The sequence below is a fragment of the Triticum urartu genome, chromosome 5 (genome assembly GCF_003073215.2).
Source record: "Triticum urartu cultivar G1812 chromosome 5, Tu2.1, whole genome shotgun sequence".
Classification (NCBI taxonomy): Eukaryota; Viridiplantae; Streptophyta; class Magnoliopsida; order Poales; family Poaceae; genus Triticum; species Triticum urartu.
This window is the reverse complement of record NC_053026.1, coordinates 534,400,859-534,415,865: the sequence shown is the minus strand read 5'-3', so window position 1 is coordinate 534,415,865 and position 15,007 is coordinate 534,400,859. Positions and strand designations below refer to the sequence as shown.

General features: G+C 43.9%; 1 protein-coding gene across 1 annotated transcript in view; it reads right to left on the bottom strand.

The window, feature by feature from the left end:
• The window catches only part of LOC125510458 (probable UDP-3-O-acylglucosamine N-acyltransferase 2, mitochondrial), a 16,093-nt gene extending 7,334 nt beyond the window's left edge, over positions 1 to 8,759 (bottom strand). Inside the window, exons 1-7 of the mRNA XM_048675638.1 lie at positions 8,569 to 8,759; positions 8,390 to 8,448; positions 7,959 to 8,008; positions 7,552 to 7,616; positions 7,257 to 7,308; positions 7,112 to 7,182; positions 6,941 to 7,007 (exon numbers count right to left, since the gene is read on the bottom strand). Of these exons, the coding sequence (XP_048531595.1) occupies positions 6,941 to 7,007; positions 7,112 to 7,182; positions 7,257 to 7,308; positions 7,552 to 7,616; positions 7,959 to 8,008; positions 8,390 to 8,448; positions 8,569 to 8,744 (540 nt within the window). The 5' untranslated portion in view covers positions 8,745 to 8,759. The remainder of the gene's footprint in view (positions 1 to 6,940; positions 7,008 to 7,111; positions 7,183 to 7,256; positions 7,309 to 7,551; positions 7,617 to 7,958; positions 8,009 to 8,389; positions 8,449 to 8,568) is intronic.
• Positions 8,760 to 15,007: the final 6,248 nt, after the last annotated feature.

Below are 15,007 nucleotides of genomic sequence, written 5' to 3'. Positions count from 1 at the left end.
GAATTCTTACAACATCACATAAATTCTGCGGAAGCCAGTTCCTGTTGGTCCAGCAAACGAAAACCTTTGAAGCCTTTCAAGTTAAAGTTTATGGCTTCAGAGAAAGCAGCAAGGAAGGGTGGCAGAAAGCATCATGGTGAGACCTCCAGAGATCTGCCAGATGAACTCTCAGAAATGTACAAGACAGATCCTGAAGAGGATTATAGTCAGCGCAAGACCTGAATCCAATGGATTCGAAGATATTGGGCAGAACAATGGTTCAAATACAGATTTGTGACCCAGGAGTATGCTGAGAAAAACGCCATCAAGAGACCGTGGGGTGACATCCTATTCAAGAATCTTCTACCCAGGTCCAGAGATGAAGCCATTGCTCAAGGCTTCTATCCATGCATGGTCCGTGGACCACAGCCTGCTGATGCACACTCGTCGTCACTGCTATGGTGTCGTAACGACAATCTGTTCAAGCGCAACTTCCAGTTTGCTCAGAACTCAGCGAAGCAGAACAAGAAGACTTTTGGGTTAGATTTCAACCCTGGTCCCTCATCTCCAAGGGCAGATGGCACACGACATGCAGAACCCAATGTCATCGGTCTTTTTGCCAACCTTGAAGGCCTCATCACCTACATCTTGGTTCAAGGGACTACAGTGAATGAGCCTGCAGCTGACACTGAGTCTGATGACGCACCTGCAGTGCCGAAGCCAAAGCAGTTGAAGAAGCCAAAAGCTTCAAAGCCAGCCCCTTCACCAAAAATCTCAAGGGCGAAGCCATTGGCAACTGCACCTCCTGAAGACAGTGTGCAGTCTGAAGACTTATCACGCGTCTCCAAGCCCCAGAAGGCCAAGATGCCTCTGTCTCACACTGGCAAAGAGCTAACAGTTGCTGCCATTCTGCGCAACGACGACATTGATCTGTCAAGTGATGAAGATTTTGCAGATGACGCTCTTGAGCAACTCATCAAGAGCAAAGAAGAAGCAGAAATCTTTAATGATCTGCCTCTCTTTGATGTCATCATCATCCACAACTACATTGACGAGTGGTTTGACACGCCAAACATCAGCTTTGAAGATCTGCAGCTACCCATTGGCCTCAGTGTCGCCTTCCAATGCGCCATTGCTTCAGAACTTGCTATTGCCCAGCGCATTGTTGAACTGAAGCAGAAGATTGACTATGAAAAGGCTCAGTTCAAGAAGCATATGGCCAAACTCAGCGTGCAAGAAGTGAAGAACTTCAAGACAATGATGCACGAGCTCAATGAAGCCTTTGTGAAGAAGCATGCAGAAGCTCAGGGTTCGCGTGAGCGCATGAAGACTCTGGCTGACAGATGTGTGCAATCCTATAATGAGGCTGAGAAGCACAAGGCGCTTGGGCATCCTGGCATCGACCCCAGGATGGCCGCAAAGAAGAAGAAGCCTGCTACGGCTGAACCTGATGCACCAAGGCAAGAAGCAGTTCCGATTGTCTTCCCAACTAGACTGACTGGCTCGAAGCCAAAAAGCCGGTTAATAGCTTCAGAGCTCAAGAAGACAAGGACTGCTGAGGCTGAAGTCAGGAAGAGGAAACACTCTGAAGCCTCTCCTACTGCCCCCACCAAGAAAAAGAGAAAGACCAAGAAAGCTCGGGCTGCTCCCATAGAGCCCTTGATAGTTGAACCCATTTCTATGGTTCATCCTGACGCGGAACGTCAACTGACAGTTCATGAGTCTGCTTCCACAGAGGCTCCTGAAGCTGAAGACATTCCAGCAGCTGATCCCATCGCTACTGAAGACATTGGTCATCATGACAATGTAGAAGATGATGCAGTCCTTCCTCAGTTTGAAAACAGCAAACTCATCAGCATTGGTCGTCCACTGATGCCAATTGCACAGGATGCTTCATGGGCGGATCGCCCACAAAAGGAAGAAGACTATGAGGCCCATCCCACTCCAACTCCACAGGCGTCGTCTGCGCTCCCCAGGCTTCGCAAAGGTCCAAGGCCTCAGGTCTCTGCTGAAGACATTCCGGCTGCAACAGCCGCAGAAGAAGAAGTACCACAAGATCCCACTCCCCTGTTCCACCAAGAAGCAGTTCTCCAGGAGAATGTGCTTGTGACCGACCCTCCAGCTAGTCAAGTGGAGGATGAAAATCATGAGGCTGCCACAACCACCAATGAAGCTAATGTGGAGCCCTCCCCAGCAAAAGCTTCAGAAGACAGCGAAGCCACTGATCCCGCCACTTCTGTTCCAAGACTGCCAAGGTTTCCAGGTCCTGCATCAGCACCTGGCTCCTTCAACATCAATGACTTCAGGGCAGACAACACGTTCTTCAATAGCTCCAGGAACCCCTACTCAAGGGAAAGGATATCATCTGATCAGTTCTAGAGCTATCCTCAGCGAAGCTATTACTCTTGCATTCTTTACAACCAAGGTCGCATCTTCCCACACAAGCGCCTTGACGTTGAAACTATAGCTGGTCTGCCCTGTCTAGAAGAAGCGTTGGATTGCTTCAAGCAAGTGGGTCTGCTGCAGTTTGTTACTGATGAAGAGCATTGGAATGAAGAGCTGCTGCTACAATTCTATGCCATACTTCACATCAAAGGGTACAGCAGAGATCCGAAGACTTGGGTCCTGGAGTGGATGACTGGCAACGTTCATCACGAAGCCAATGCATTTGACATCATTGAGCTCACTGGTTTGCCCACTCCTGGCGATCTCTTCAAGCAAGGCTGTCAGCTGCATGCTGAAGCTATTGAGAGCATCTTTCAGCGGCCAGAACCTGATATGAGTCAAATGCTCAGCATGATGAAGCCATTGCCCCAAGATGCTGCTTATCCCACAGAGTTCTTCGTTGAAGACCTTGAGTACCTGCCCAGAACCATCTATCACATCATCAGGCGAACTCTCTGGCCTATCAAAGGGCACTCTCCAAATGCCAAGCTTCAGGGTGCAATGAAGACTTTGGTCTTTTATATACTTCATGGCAAATGCTTCAATGCACAGGACTTCTTCATACGCCAACTTGCTGCATCGGACATTGATCTGTTTGGTTTGAAGTTCTACGCCCCTTGGGTCATGCGGCTGATCAAGCTACACTCCGCCATCTCGTATTAGCCCTCAGCCCGCAACCATCGGATCTTCTTGCCTGACGTGGACATGTCTACTGAAGCCATATATTCTGAGCCTGCCAAGCAACCTCTAAGTCTTCAGAATGCAGACCATCAGAGTTTTGCTCAGAACGTTGAAGGCGTTGAAGCAGTCGCCGCACATGGAAAGGGCTCACGATGATGTGTTCTGAAGCTGATCTTCAAGAGGATGGCTTCTCTGAGAGATTTAAGTTTGACTCCACACCTCCTCGAAGGGCTATGCTGCTAGGAACTCCATCCCTTGAAGACTCTGAGTTCTCTTCCTCTGCTGCCACAGTGACTGCCAGAATTATTGAGGAAGAAGACGATGCTACTTCACCGCCACTTCCTTTAGCACCTCCAAGCTCTTCTGCACCGCCAAACAACACCAACAACCCTGCTACTTCATCTACTCCTCATGGGAACGAGTAGAGGCTCTATGTCTTCAAACCTTTTTGGTCATTACTGACAAAAGGGGGAGAAGCATATGAGATTGATAATCTTCAAGCGGGTCCATATGGGCGGTGCTTTATATTTTGCTTCGTGCTTACAACTCTCGTTTTTGCTACATTTGGTTCTTATGAGTTGTAACACTTAAACTAGATGGTCGTCTGCTACTTATTTGCCACCTTGTTTTGCGAAGATAAATTCTGCATGTGCGACGATAAATTCCGCACTTAGCTCATTCTGCAGACGTCCATTTTCCATTATGCATGTCATTATCTTCATATACTTTCACATGCATAGTGGATTGTCATCATAAGTTGAAGTGGATCTCCACAAGTACAACCTGCCATGTGCATTTGCATTCCAAAAGCAAATTAACTTATATGCACATCTTCAGGGGGAGCCCTTGCAACTTATGAAGACAATTCCTTATCCTTTACAATTTCACAGATTATATTCCCCGTTGAAAACTTCAACTAGTTTGTCATCAATCACCAAAAAGGGGGAGATTGTAAGTGCATCTAGTGCCACCCCTAGTTGGTTTTGGAGTATTGACGACAAACCTAGTTGAGGGACTAATGTGTTTGTGAGAATTGCAGGATAACACAGGTAGAAGTCCCTCATTGATTCGGTTTTACTACCAGAGATGACCCCTAAAAATGTATGAAGACATTGAAGTCAAAGGTGGTATATGAAGATATTCACATTGAAGACTATGACAAGAGAAGACACTATATGAAGCCTATGGAGCTCGAAGACTTAGATCTTTCGTAGTCCCTTTTCTTTTGTGTTGAGTCATAGGAACCACCGTACTGTTAAGTGGGGTCCAAGAGAACCAGTCAGAATGACTGAAGTGATGCCTAAACCAAAAACCTATGTCTTCGAGTGAAGACTATGAGAGCGAATCTTGTCCAGAGTCGGACAAGTCAGCTTTGCTTGTAGCCCAAGTAAAGTTGCCGTGTGAGTTTGAAATCTGACCGTTGGAACACGTGTCAGTTCCTTAGTGACCCAGGGTCATTTCGGACAAATCAGGTCGGGTTGCCAAGTGGCTATAAATATCCCACCCCCTACAACCATAAACCGTTGGCTGCTCAGATTGAAAGCACGGCTTTTGTCGTCTGAGAGCAACCCACCTCGAAGCCTTTGAGAGAGAATTCCTTGCGAGGATAAAGCCCTAACCACCAGAGCCAGAGAGAATTGGGCATCACTTAAGTCTTCTTGTCTGTGTAATCTGAAGACTTATTACACTTGAGGACTGTGCATCCTCCAGCCGGTTAGGCGTCGCGTTCTGAGCTTCCAAGAGACATTGTGGATTGCCAGTGAACGAAGTCTGTGACGGTTTGGGAGTCTACCTTGAAGACTTACCAGAGTGATTGGGCGAGGTCTATGTGACCTTAGCTCAAGGAGAATACGGTGAGGAGTGGGTGTCCTGAGCTGCGTGTTCAGGACTGGGTGTCCAGGACTGTGTGTCCTAAGGTTTAAATACCTAGCCGCTCCAACCAGACATACAGTTGTCACAGCAACTGGAACTGGTTCAACAAATCATTGTCTTCAACGAGTCACTGGTTTCATCTTCACTTCACTTTACTTACTGTTACTCCTTGTGAAGTCATTGTATGTTTGCTTTATCATTTGTCTTCACTGAGTGACTGGGTGTTCTGTTTGGCTTCACAATATCTTCCTACCTGATCCTTACTACCTACCTGCTATTAGTCCTTGTGCTTTCACTTCATTGAATACTTGACTATGGTTTGCCTAGTGTAGTCTACCTTCCGCTGCATGGTAATAGGTTTAATTTTATCGTTTGTCTTCAAAACTTCTATGTTCTAAAGACTTTCATAAAAATCACCTATTCACCCCCCCTCTAGTCGATATAACGCACTTTCAACCCTCTCTACTCTTTCGCACATGCTATGCGGGTGAAATGATGATACCATGCCTAGTTTCAACATTTTCAGAATTCATTTTGTAGTGATTTTCAATTTCACGGTCATTTAGCTCTCTAAACTATTAGGTAAATGACCGAAAAACAACAAATGATGTCAGAACATGTTGGAAATTGATGACGTCGCTTTGAATGCTGCATACTGAACACAAAAGAAGTCCGGAGTTCAAATAAGTTTAAAAAACATTGAAGTGCCCGTGTAACAGATGAGTTCTCGTCCGAAACCCTGATACTCCGAAAGAGTTTGTCCAGTTTGTACACGAAGTGCGTCCAGTTTTTGCCGTGACCCTCTCTACTCTTTCGCACATGCTATGCGAGTGAAATGATAATACCATTGCAAGTTTCAACATTTTCAGAATTCATTTTGTAGTGATTTTCAATTTCACGGTCATTTAGCTCTCTAAACAATTAGGTAAATGACTGAAAAACAACAAATGATGTCAGGACATGTTGGAAATTGATGACGTCGCTTTAAATGCTGCATACTGAACACAAAAGAAGTCTGGAGTTCAAATAAGTTTAAAAAATATTGAAGTGCCCGTGTAACAGATGAGTTCTCGTCCGAAACCCTGATACTCCGAAAGAGATTGTCCAGTTTGTACACGAAGTGCGTCCAGTTTTTGCCGTGACCCTCTCTACTCTTTCGCACATGCTATGCGGGTGAAATGATGATACCATGCTAAATTCAACATTTTCACAGTTCATTTTGTAGTGATTTTCAATTTCACGGTCATTTAGCTCTCTAAACAATTAGGTAAATGACTCAAAACAACAAATGATGTCAGAACATGTTGAAAATTGATGACGTCGCTTTGAATGCTGCATAGAAACAGAAGAAGTCCGGAGTTCAAATAAGTTATTGAAAATAAAAAAGAGGTGCAATGCTGGTTAATTTGCTTCAAGCCTTTCGGAATAGTGTAGACTGCATTGCACATAGCTCAGTGCAATCTATACTATTCTGAAAGGCTTGAAGTTAATCAATGTGCAGGTGAGCATTGCGCCTCTTCGTCATTGTCTCTGCACTCACGGCTTATAAACCGCTCATACTGCCTCTCTCTTGGCGAGGTGGGACTAAAAATCATCTTACTAAGAAACTCTAGTATCGGTTCATGCCATGAACAGGTACTAAAGATCTTCATGGGGGCCCCAGCCTGACCACAGCCGCACTGGCCTCATTAGTACCGGTTGGTGGCATGAACCGGTACTAAAGGTTGCCCACGAACCGGTACTAATGATGCCCGCCCGCCTAGCCATTGGAACCGGCACTAATGGTCACATTAGTGCCGGCTCAAATTCAAACCGGCACTAATGTGTTTCACATTTGACCCTTTTTCTACTAGTGAATGCAGCTAGTTTTTAGCACATGACAACAAAGAATTGCATGGAAATTACAAATATTGTGGAATAAAAATAAAGCAAGGTCAAAAGGACGGAGCTGAGAAAACAGCACCTTTGAAGCAATGGAGACATGATCCCGGATGGCCACCCTACCACCTAATACTATGTAGTCACTCAACCTGTGTGTACATAATAGGACAAATTTCAAAAGGCACACATGACAAATTATATAACACACCTAAGAGGAATGAACACTTCATCCATGAGATGAAGCTATACGTACGTTGCAGAACCTGCGATCCCTACTTGTCCACAAATCAAGTAGCACTTTCCTATCACCACATTGTGACCTATCTGCAAGAGGGATGCCAATTCACAAAAAAGAGAGAAGAGCCTGAATCTGATAACTAAAACAGGGGAGAGAATACCTGAACTAGATTATCAATCTTCGTGTCATCTCCAATCATTGTGTCTCTCCAACTGCAGTTAACAAATATAGTTAGAAGTTGTCAGCAAGAATCAGTTGCAGTCAAATGTATAATGGTGGCATGGAAAGGGTACATAGTTCGTCAGGTATATTGAGATCAATCATGGACTAGCCAACAGAGGCCTTAGCCAAGCTAAGCATTCCCTGGACATTAGCACGCCGACTCTATGAGCTTTGAACTATCGAACATTATCAAAATACATAAATTTAGAAAGGATAGAAAGGTGACAAGTTACCTGCCTCTGTCAATGCATGTATTTGCGCCTATTTCCACATTGTCTCCAATTCTTGCATAAAGCTCCTGAAGAATACAAAGCTTTTTCTATGAGGCCTAATTTTTTTATATGCATAAAAATTATCAAATTACGATATACAGAGTCACTCAGTCAGTAGGCACTTCTTAGTGAAAGACATTATTTCTTCCATGTCACGTTGTAAAAGCATTACCTCTGGGTTTCCTCTGTTCTCTGTTACTAGCATTGCACATTTGTTTTAACATATATTAACCAAGAACTTCTTCACCACTCAACCCAATAATTGTGACAAAACACTTCAACCTTAATACTTAGTAGTTATTTGTAATCTTCACCAACAGTTCACCCATGTATTTAATTTCCACCGAGTGATAGTGATGAGGACTAACTTGTGGTTTCTTCTTGACCTGTCCATCCTTGTCCACAAAGAAACCAAAATCTGCAAGGGATACATCAGCAATGGACACCTACATCTACATAGCATCAGAAATCAAGCCCTATTGTTTGATAGTAATTTATAAACCAAATATTTACTATTCAGCTACTATAACAGTAAAACAAAGAAAATTAAAAAATTGACAATAAACAGACCAAATAGGCTTTAGTACCAAAAAACTTGAGATGCAAGTCACCAGCTAAAATGACTAAGAGAACTGAACTGTTTTGATCAGCCGAGAAGCTGCAATTTAGTGTTCCTAGTAAACATGTGCAACGTATCTGAAATAAGTAACGTGACATGTTCTTTGTAGTGTGGTAGAGCATAGAACATACCATGTCTGCCAATTGACATATTTGCAACACTAGGTGAGAAAGTGCTCACCGTCTTGACCGATGCAGGCGCCATTGTGGATCGTATAGAACTCGCCCACCGAGCAGTTGCTCAACACAACATTATACCTGCACATATCAACACATAACTCATCTGCAACAAATGATCACTGCAACCAAACAGAGATTGCTCTGTCTCAACATTGAGATGACACCAGCAAAACGCCATACCCGATCCTGGTGGACTGCCCCACGGATACCGAAGGCCCGACCACGGTCCCAGATCCGATGACCACCTCCTTGCCAATCACAGCACCGTAGTGCACGACGGCGCCGGCCTCCACCACCGCGGTGGGGTCAACAGACGCTGCTCGGTGCAGAACGCCGCCACCATTACGCCAAGGCATGAACTCCGCCGCCGCAGAGGCCGCTGTCCCAGCATCTGGTTCAAGCCATTCAGGAAGCCAACAGGGTCGTACAGACTACACATCTCACAAGTACAGTATGGCAGAAACATGTTTTGGATATATCTAGACTGATGCGTATATGCATTCTTCAGAGAATGCTCAATTTGTAAACTTATGTAAAATTTGGTTGAACCCAATTTTTATTCATCTTAAGATGATTTTGTGTATGTAGGTCTTGTAAAGATATTGCTGATGAGGTAATCGATATACACCGAGGTGATGTAAGAAAACAAAGTTCAGGATTTCATGAGTAAACATAAAAAATCATCATTATTCGTATAATCCTCTGAAAAAGGGACTCATGTGGTTAGTCGTACTGTATAATTTTCTTACTTGAGTCATAGAGTGACTTTTATAATTTTGCACGATTTCAGAATTTTAAGCCCTTTAGGAACTTCAGTATAGATATCTAAAACAAGTGACCCATATGAGTATGTAGTTCTTTCATCCATTAATTGCATGAATTATATGATTTATATACTACCAATGATTTTTAGTATCGAAGCATAATTCCACTTATATCTAGAGGGTACGATACAGCGTAATAGATGTCGGGTCTACATGTACACATTTTCTAAAAGCCTTGCTTTCTCACTAGCTCATAAATTTTTCTTATGAATGAGATGTTAATTTATTCCATGTAGTAAATAATTATGAGGAGTATGTATTACATCGGTAAATACAACTCTTTTGCTGAGTGATTGTTATTCTTCTTTAACTTGCTTCCTCTTGCGAACTAATATGATGCAAGAGGTACTTACCATGGATTTTGTTTCAGAGCCAAAAAAGTATTAACAATTTTGAGAAGAAATATACGTCAATAAATGTAGTCTTTATGTTATATGATTCTGGTAGAATCGATAAATTTGTGGATAATCCATTTATTCCTTGTAACTCCTTATAATTTCCTACAACAGTGGTGTGAAGGTGTTTCGTTGTCCCGACACAAAAATATTTCTACACATTGATGTCGGGCTTTGACTGATGAACATCATGTGATGTGTCTTTGAAATTTGATGTTGAATTACATTTACTGGTTGAGGATCTAATCTCCTCTGTTTCCGCGGAAACAGAAAGTATTGTGGCAAACTCTAATTGGGTCAAATGCAAATTTTTTTATAGGGAAGTTCGGTGGGTGTTTGCAGTTTTCCAAAGAATGAGGTGTGGTTGGTCGAGTGAGGAAGGCGTACAGGCGTGGTGAGGGAAACTAGTGGGCCCATGGTTTATTTTCCGAAGAGAATAGTTTGACAACAAATTTCGTGAGGCAATAATTCTACACATGCAAGATTTTGATGGCTAAACTACCAAATTTTTTGGTTTCCGAACATTTCTTCAAGCAATAAGACATTTGGTACCCATGCATGCTTTGAGCACTTTCTTGGGATCCAAAAAACAGCCATAAAATAAACTTTTTTTTGATAAAGGGTGGACTTTATTGACTCAAAATGAAGCATTAAGAGAATACAAACACAATGAGAACGCATCCGGCCTCTGCATTGCCAGGATGCACACGGCCAACACCAATGCACCCACACAAAAACACGCCGGCAAATAGCAAAGTCATATAAGACCAAAACTATGGTAGGCGAGAAAAAAGAAAAAAATGCCTCAAAGCGATCAGATCCGCGATCGGCAAACTATAACAAAGTCATAAAATAAACTAGGCAAGAATATAAGACGGGTGTGACTAGTGTGAGCCTACTGCCCTTGCTTAGAATTTTTGCGCACCAAGTGGATCGCATGGTTGAGGAATCTGAGCCTCGATGACCCTTAAGTCGGATATCCCACTACAAATAGGTCAACGCATCCAACTCCAACGAAGCAGCATGAGTTAGGCGATTTCACGGGTTAGCTAGTTAACCGTTTTGCAAGAGTAGCAAACCTAAAACTGACTGGTTTGTGAAAGTGAGAGAAAAGGTTAGCAAGATGCGTTTAGACGAGAGCACGTAGCTACGTACATTCCTACCGTCTATTCACTTATGCTAACAGTCACTTTTTAGCATTTGATGAGGTGCATGTCTTGAAGTGTAGGGAAACTCGGTCGTGGAAAAGAGACTTAAGAGAAAAACATGCATAAGATTTAACATTATGGCAAGATTCATTTAAGCCATAGCTTAACTCTTCTAGCAAGCTCCTCGGAAATCCTTTTTCTTTCAAAGATCGATGTCAATATGCATGCATTCTGTTAGCCACAAGAGAGGAAATTTGTTCCACGCTTTTGCATTCCAAATACAATTGGTGTCATCACATTTACTGGCGGATGGAAGAATATAAATTTGCCGGGGCGACGAACAATGACGGAGCTTGATGGTGCTAGTCGCTGGCCGCTAGGTAATTAAGGGTTACCCTGCTCCGCTACCAAAGACCTGGGATGGCCGCCCCGCTCGCAATAGTACGATTAATTCTCCAGGCGAAAAAATATTAGACATTTCATCTTCGAAAAACCGCACTTTTGATGTTACTTGGCGTATAATAATCTCTATGTTCGTCCCAATGATAATGGATCTACTATATTGATCACTTTGCTCACGACAAATCTCTGTTAGTCACACCATTCAATTCCACAAGCTTCATCATACACTAGTGTAGAAATGGGCTTTAGTCCTGGTTCATAAGGACCTTTAGTCCCGATTTTGTAACCGGCACTAAAGGATACTCCCTCCGTCCGGTAAAGAGTGTACGTTTGGCTTCAAAATTTATCCACAAAAGAATGTACTTCTATCTTTCCAATGCACTTTAAAGTAGAAAAAAATACTTTTCTCTCATCACATGGTAATCTAGACTAATAACAATCTACACATGGTCTTCTTAATTTTTACATGCACTTAGCTCATTGGAGTTGGTTAATTAAAGAGGAGAGAGATAGTGGCATGCACTTTTTCAATGCATTTTTTATTTCACTTCATAATTTGTCCTAAAATCTTTAGATGTACACTCTTCATCGGACGGAGGGAGTAGGGACTAAAGGTCCCCCCTTTAGTCCTGGTTCAACACGGCCCGGGACCAAAGGCCCACCACGTGGCACGAGCCCGCGCCAAGGGCTGGGGACCTTTAGTCCCGGTTACTAATACCAACCGGGACTAAAGGAATTTTTTTGAATTTTTTTATTTATTATGAAAAAAATCGAAGTTTATTCTAATTTTCAAATTTCTGAATTATTTAACAATTTACTATCTAATCACCCCTCATCACTGCTCAAGTGTGGAGCACTCATTTCAAATCATCTAACTTTCCGGCCGGTCACCCATCCTCTCACTACTCCAGTCTGAGCACGCTTAACTTTCAAGTTCTATTCCCCCTAGTTTCTAAGTCTACACTTGTTGTTTTCCTAACAATAGTAAGCTGTCAATCCTATTCACCCTTAGGAGTTTAGCTTGAGCATGAAGTCACATGTTTCACCGTTTGAGTTTCAAACTATTATGCTAAAAAACAATAATTATTTATTAACACTAATATTATTTGAATAAGTAGTTTGACCATAGTATGACCACAGTTTGACCAAAATTCAAAAAACTTAAATTTGACGATAACTTTTTTTCTTTCAGAATTTGAGGATTCTAAAATTTGCAAAACGGCCTATGGCCGCCAAAATAGGAATCGGCTTTTCGTGTTGAACATTTTGATATATTATACGTCTTTTCGACATCGTATGCAAAAGTTATAGTCATTTTACTTTTTCATAACATTTTTTTGCCAAACGTGTCGCAATTTGTGTTTTTAAATTTCTCTAACTAGTAGATGTAGTAACATAACTACATCTTGAAGGATTTTAATTTTTGAAGTTTTTATCATTTTCTTTTGTTTTTTTAACTGAAAAGGCGATAAGGGGGAGGGGGTAGAGTTTGAAAATTGCAGAACCCCTTTAGTCCAGGTTGGAGCCACCAACCAAGACTAAAGGTTAGTCTCGGTTGGAGCCACCAACCGAAACTAAAAGGTTAGACCCCTTTAGTCTTGGTTGGTGGCTTCAACCCAGCCTGCCACCATCCCTTTAGTCCTGGTTTGTGACACAAATCGGGATTATAGATACACCACGAACCAGGACTAATGATGCCCGTGCCTTAACCGTCGAAACCGGGACTAATGGTCACATTAGTACCGGGCCGTAATCGAACCGGGACTAGCGAGGTGAACGTAAGGTCGTTTTTCTACTAGTGATATAATATAATATACTTTAAATATGTCACCTAAGCAAAAATCCGATAAGTATTGGAAGTGCCCTAGTGAAACCAACTTCCACGTGCAACAGCATCACTGGTACAACTACTACCTCCATACATGCAACCCCGCCCCTCTTCTTCCCTCGCCGCCGCTGATCCGCGCCGCCGGGCAAAGCTCGGTAGGTGCTGGCGGCGGCGGGGCCCATCTCCTCCTCGCGTGAGGGATCGGCGTGGGCGGGCATCCTCGGGCGGCGTCATCGCGTTCATCCGGGGCACGACGGCTCGCGGGCAGGTCCAACAGTGGTGCTGCGGTGCCTCGTCCTGCGCGTGGAGGGCCAGACACGGCGGGGGCTGCAGGATCACCCGGAGGCGACAAGAGCGACTCTGGTGTTGGAACCGCGAGCAGCAGGTAGGGCGTCCTCCCTTGCCTATGAGGCGGCGGCCAGATCCATGGTCGGCATGGTGCTCTTCCCCTCGGTGGAGTCTATGCCTGGAGATGGGCGAAAAAAGCCGCGGATCTGGCGTCCCGTCCAGATCTGCCCCGGCGTGGCAACCGGTGGCGTGTGGAGGACCGCTGACGGGCGGCTGGAGGCTCCCTACAGGCGTGCCGGCGGCGGCTTTGGTCTTCACGGCGAAGCTCCGTTCGGTTTCAGTCAGCTGAGAGATTGGGGGGCCGTGATTTACGGTGAAAATCGCGCCGGCTACGGTCATGGCGTACGATGGCGGCGTCTATGACGTCGTTCCCTTCTTGAGGCATCGTTGTTGTAGGTCATGGCGCCCCACTCGTGATGCTCTGGGGGAAACCCTAGATCTGGGTCTACCAGATCGGACGATGATGGCACCTTCGATGTCGTTGTCCCTCCTGGGGGCATCGTTTTGGAGCACGTGTTGGCTGAAGGGGGCAAGAGGAGGAGCGGTGTTACATCTACCGCAAGGCCGACGGCGGTTCCCAACGGCATGGCGCCGCGGAGGTTCGACGATGGGCACGTATTGGAGATGGACTCACGCAGGAGGAGGAAGTTGTCTGGCGTCATGGTGGCGTTGATGGCAGAGAGGCCTGGCAAGGTCGGTGCATCAGTTCTGCTCTGAGGATGGACCGAGGGAAGATGGAGGTGACGGCTCTTGTAGCGTGCGGTGCTCACTGAGAGTGTGCCAAACCGGTATGGGACCCAATCCAGGTAGTGGCTGAGATGGGACACCCGGCTTTAGATGTTAGGCTTTGGTGCGATGTCTGTTTGGTATTAGGTCCGGACATTCGGCACGCCTTCATCAAGGGGATAGGAGTAGCAACAACGTTACCAAGATGATAGCTTCAGCCTTATTGATGTACCACTTTGTATAGTCTTTGTGAATAATTAATAATACGTTTGCATGCATAGTTCAGATGCGGAGGCCGGGGGTACATCCTCCTTTTCTAAAAAAAAGAGGTAAGAAATCATGAGTTAAGTCGAAATTGTTGCTTGTAGACTTACCTAATCCAGTCAAACTAGCAAGCACAGCTAGCACAAATGACAGGAATATACTCCCTCCGTTCATTATTATAAGTTGTTTGAATTTTTTTTTCTAATTTAAATGCATATAGACATATTTTAGTGTGTTATTTTAATCTGTATTTAGACCATATTGAAATATCTAAGACATCTTATATTTGTGAACGGAGGGAGTAACTTATATGAATAAGGAATCAAGAATAGCATCAATTTCCACTAGCTAGGCCAAGGATGGTTGACGAGGTACACTTTTTGTTTCATGTGTGCAAACCTCGATGATCGTACGCGAGAATAGTGAGCCTGCACTAATCAATATTCCCTGCGTTCGAAAATACTTGGATGAGAAATAGATATATCTAGATGTATTTTAGTTCGTGATACATTTATTTTTATTCATTTCTCCAATAATTATTTCCGGATGGAGGGAGTACTCCAGAGCCAAGCAATTCAACAGTTGTGCATACTTGACTACCAGGTGTGAGTACATATTTACAAATAGTACTGCTCTACTAGTCGTCTAATGCATTGCACACTATGTTTGAGGACAGCCTACATG